The following is a 5,361-nucleotide window of genomic DNA, read 5'->3' on the forward strand; positions in this document are numbered from 1 at the left end:
TTAAATTCATTTAAATAAACCCTATAGTGAATAACTATAAAAAGTAGAATGAGGAGATGTATTTGTCAGCTTACTCCTTTCTGCCTGTGGACACCGCTAAGGATACATCATTAAAGTCTCTCTTCTCCCTGCCATCATGTCTAAGTCAGAGTCTCCTCAAGAGCCCAAACAACAGCCGAGGAAGCTCTTCATTGGAGGGTTGAGGTTTGAAACATCAGATGAGAGCCTGAGGAGCCATTTTGAGCAATGAGGAATGCTCACAGACTGTATGGTAATGAGAGATCCAAACACCAATCACTCCAGGGGCTTTGGGTTTGTCATATACACCACTGTGGAGGAGGTGGATGCAGCCATGAATGCAAGGCAACAGAAGGTGGATGGAAGAGTTGTGGAACCAAAGACAGCTGTCTCAAGAGAAGATTCTCAAAGACCAGGTGCCCACTTAACAATGAAAAAGATATTTATTGCTGGCATTAAAGAAGACACTGAAGAACATCCCCTAAGATATTATTTTGAACAGTATGGAAAAATTGAAGTGATTCAAGACATAGGCATGGGCAAGGACTTCATGTCTAAAACTCCCAAAGCAATGGCAACAAAAGCCAAAATTGACACATGGGACCTAATTAAACTAAAGAGCTTCTGCACAACAAAAGAAACTACCATCAGAGTGAACAAACAGGCAACCTACAGAATGGGAGAAAATTTTTGCAATCTACTCATCTGACAAAGGGCTAATATCCAGAACCTACAAAGAACTCAATCAAATTTACAAGAAAAAAACAAACAACCCCATCCAAAAGTGGGCAAAGGATATGAACAGACACTTCTCAAAAGAAGACATTCAGACAGCCAACAGACACATGAAAAAATGCTCATCATCACTCGCCATCAGAGAAATGCAAATCAAAACCATAATGAGACACCATCTCACACCAGTTAGAATGGCAATCATTAAAAAATCAGGAAACAACAGGTGCTGGAGAGGATGTGGAGAAGTAGGAACACTTTTACACTGTTGGTGGGACTGTAAACTAGTTCAAACATTGTGGAAAACAGTGTGGCGATTCCTCAAGGATCTAGAACTAGAAATACCCTTTGACTCAGCCATTCCATTACTGGGTATATACCCAAAGGATTATAAATCATGCTGCTATAAAGACACATGCACACGTATGTTTACTGCAGCACTATTCACAATAGCAAAGACTTGGAATCAACCCAAATGTCCATCAGTGACAGACTGGATTAAGAAAATGTGGCACATATACACCATGGAATACTATGCAGTCATAAAAAAGGATGAGTTCATGTCCTTTGTAGGGACATGGATGCAGCTGGAAACCATCATTCTCAGCAAACTATTGCAAGAACAGAAAACCAAACACTGCATGTTCTCACTCATAGGTGGGAATTGAACGATGAGATCACTTGGACACAGGAAGGGGAACATCACACATCGGGGCCTATTGTGGGGAGGGTGGATGGGGGAGGGATAGCATTAGGAGATATATCTAATGTAAATGATGAGTTAATGGGGGCAGCACACCAACCAGGCACATGTATACATATGTAACAAACCTGTACATTGTGCACATGTACCCTAGAACTTAAAGTATAATAATAATAATAAATAATAAAAAAAGAGAAAGAAATCATGACTGACCAAGGCAGTGGCAAGAAAAGGGGTTTTGCCTTTGTAACCTTTGACAACCATGACTCCACATATAAGATTGCCAATTCAGAAATACCGTATTGTGAATAGCCACAACTATGAAGTTAGGAGAGCCCTGTCAAAGCAAGAAATGGCTAGTGCTCTGTCCAGCCAAATAAGTCGAAGTGGTTCTGGAAACTTCGGTAATGGTCATGGAGGTGTTTTTGGTGGGAATGACAACTTTGGTCATGGAGGAAACTTCCGTGGTTGTGGTGGCTTTGGTGGCAGCCTTGGTGGTGGTGGATATGGTGGCAGTGCAGATGGCTATAATGGATTTGGTAATGATGGAAGGAATTTTGGAGGTGGTAGCAGTTACAATGATTTTGGCAATTACAACTATCGGTCTTCAAATTTTGGGCCTATGAAGGGAGGTAACTTTGGAGGCAGAAGCTCTTGCCCCTATGATGGTGGAGGCCAATACTTTGCCAAACCATGAAACCAAGGTGGCTATGGGGGTTCCAGTAGCAATAGTAGCTATGGCAGTGGCAGAAGATTTTAATTAGGAAACAAAGCTTAGCAGGAGAGGAGAGCCAGAGAAGTGACAGGGAAGCTATAGGTTACAACAGATTTGTGAACTCAGTCAAGCACAGTGGTGGCAGGACTTAGCTGCTATGAAGAAGACATGTTTTAGACAAATTAGACAAATACTCATGTCAAAAAACCTCAAGGACTGTATTTGTGACTAACTATATAACGGGTTATTTTAGTTTCTGTTCTGTGAAAAGTTAAAGAATTCCAACAAAGGGTTTTAATTTTTTTTTTTTTTGCACCCATGTTGTTGATTGCTAAATGTAATAATTCGATCATGATGCTGAATAGAATAAATGTCTTTTTTTAAAAAAAAAAAAGTAGAATGAGGAAAGGGAAGAGTACTGGACCTTTTTTGTGGAGTCAAAGGACCTAGGTTTAAATATCAGATATGCCATTTACTTGCTTTCTGAGGTTAAACAAGTTTCTCAACCTCTCTGATCCTTGGTTAACTGATATGTAAGGTGACAATGATAATCACTACCTTACAGAATTAAGAAATATAATGTATGGGGAAGGTCTTAAAAAACAGTAATAAATAATACAAATATCCTTGTGGCTTTTATACAAAATCCTGTGACTCAATCATTCAATTACATAATCATCCATTCAATAAGCATATTGATCACCTACTCAATAAATGAACGACACTGTTTTTGATACTGTGGACCATTCCAAGATACAAAAAATCTAGCTTTGGCCGTTTGGGAACCAAAGGAGATATTTTTTCCTAATATATGTAAATATTTATAATATGAACCCGTATGTAATAACGTCGTAGAATTAGTACAGAAAAAAAGGTAAGACTACAGGGCTGGGAGAGATCAATCTGACTAGGTGATAAGGAAATGCATCTTAAAGAAGACAGCATTGGGTCAGTTTCTAAGGATGGGCAGGATTTCTGAAGGAAGATGGTGGCTTTCAAAGTGGAAGAAAAAGCATGAGCAAGGGCTTAGAAACGGAAGCACACCTTCCATCATCCTCTGGATCCTTATTTGTTTTTTATGTGAGCACCTGGTTTTTCAGTGTCATTTTGTTTACTGGTGTCTCCCTTGCAAGTCCAATGTATTAGACCATTCTTGCCTGACTATGAAGGAATATCTGAAATTAGATAATTTGTAAAGAAAATAGACTGATTTGGCTCACAGTTCTGCAGGCAGTACAACCATGGTGCTGGCATTTGATCAGTTTCTGTAGAGGCCTAAGGGCTCTTTTATTCATGATAGAAGATGAAGTGGGAGTAGGCATGTCACATGGCCAGAGCAGGAGCAAGAGGGGGAGGGAGGCACCACACACTTTTAAACAACCCAATCATGCACGAACTCACTCATCATCAAGGAGATGCAATTAAGCCATTCATGAGAGATCTGCCCCCCGATCCAAAAACCTCCCACCAGGCCCCACCTCCAACACTGGGGATTATATTTCAACATGAGATTTGGTGGGGACACAGATCCAAACCATATCATTCTGCCCCTGCCCCCCAAATCCCATGTTCTTCTCACATTGCAAAATATAATCATCTCCTGCCAATAGTTCCCCAAAAGTCACAATTTGTTTTAGCATCATTCAAAAATCCAGAGTCCAAAGTCTGAAACAAGGCAAGTCCCTTATACCTATGAATCTATAAAATTAAAAAATATATATTTATTTCCAAGACACAGTGTGGGTACAGACATTGGGCATACACTCCCATTCCAAAAGAGAGAAATTGGCCAAAACAAAGGGGCTACAGGCTCTGTGCAAGTCTGAAACCCATTAAATCTTTAAGCTCCATTAAATCTTTAAGTCATTAAATCTTTAAGCTCCAAAATAATCTCCTTTGACTTCATGTCCCACATGCAAGACATAATGTAGCAAAGATGGATTCCCAAGGCCTTGGCCAGCTCCACTCCTGTGGATTTCCAGGGTTTGGCCCCAATGATTGCCCTTACTGGTTGGAACTGAGTGCCTACAGCTTTTCTAGGCTCATGATGTAAAGCTGCCAGTAGATATACTATCCTGGGGTTGGGAGGTCAGTGGCCTCCTTCTCAAAGCTCTACTAGGCAGTGCCCCAGTGGGGTCTCTGTGGGGCCTCCAACCCCACATTTCCCCCTCAATACTACTGCCCTAGTAGAGGTTCTCTGTGAAGGATTGCCCCTGCAACAGTCTTCTGCCTGGTACCCAGGCTTTCTCATACATCCTCTGAAGTCTATAGAGAGACTGCAAAGTCTTCTTTACTCTTGTACTCTGCATGCCCACAGGCTTAACACCACATGGAACTCTCCAAGGCTTATGACTTGCACCCTCTGAAGCAGCAACTTGAGCTGTATCTGTGGCCCTTTGAGCCATGGCTGAAGCTGGAACAGCAGGGATGTGGGAGCAGTTTCCCAAGACTACACAGGACAATGGGGCCCTGGGCCTGACCCATGAAACCATTTAGCCCTCCTAGGCCTCTGAGCCTGTGATGGGAGGAGCTGCCTCAGAGATCTCTGAAATGCCTTTCAGGCCTTTTTCCCATTGTCTTGGCTATCAGCACCTGGTTCTTTCTTACCCATGCAAATATCTCTAGCAAGTGGTTGCTCCCTAGCCCACTTAGATTCTTCCCCTGAAAATGGTCTTTTTCTACCACATGGCCAGGCTGCAAATTTTCCAAATGTTTAAGCTCTGCTTCCCCTTTAAATATAAATTCCAATTTTAAGTCATTTCTTTGCTCCTGCATCTGAGTATAGTATGTGAGAAGCAGCCAGGCCATATCTTAAATGCTTCACTGCATAAAAACTTCCTCCACAAGACACCTAGATTGTCACTCTTAATGTCAAACTTCCACAGAGCCCTAGGGCATGGACACGATACAACCGCCAAGTCCTTTGCTACAGAATAACAAGAGTAACCTTTCCAGTTTCCAATCAGTTCCTCATTTCTATCTGAGACCTCAGCAGCCTGGACTTCACTTGTCCATATCACTATCAGCATTATGGTCACAACCATTTAAGCAGCCTATAAGAAGTTTCAAACTCTCACTCATCTTCCTGCCTTCTTCTGAGTCCTCCAGACTCCTCCAACTTCTGCCCATTGCCCAGTTCCAAAGCTGCTTCTACATTATATCTTTATAGCAATGTCCCACTCCTAAGTACCAA

The 5,361-nt window shown here is 41.7% G+C and overlaps 1 protein-coding gene across 1 annotated transcript; it reads left to right on the forward strand.

Annotated features, from left to right (window-relative positions):
* Positions 1–253: 253 nt before the first annotated feature.
* Positions 254–2,150, forward strand: LOC115893491 (heterogeneous nuclear ribonucleoprotein A1-like). Its single transcript, XM_030917388.1, has 2 exons — positions 254–447; positions 1,757–2,150. The coding sequence occupies exons 1-2, from the start codon at positions 254–256 to the stop codon at positions 2,148–2,150; spliced, it is 588 nt and encodes a 195-aa protein (XP_030773248.1).
* Positions 2,151–5,361: the final 3,211 nt, after the last annotated feature.

This window comes from Rhinopithecus roxellana, chromosome 15 (genome assembly GCF_007565055.1).
Source record: "Rhinopithecus roxellana isolate Shanxi Qingling chromosome 15, ASM756505v1, whole genome shotgun sequence".
NCBI lineage: Eukaryota > Metazoa > Chordata > Mammalia > Primates > Cercopithecidae > Rhinopithecus > Rhinopithecus roxellana.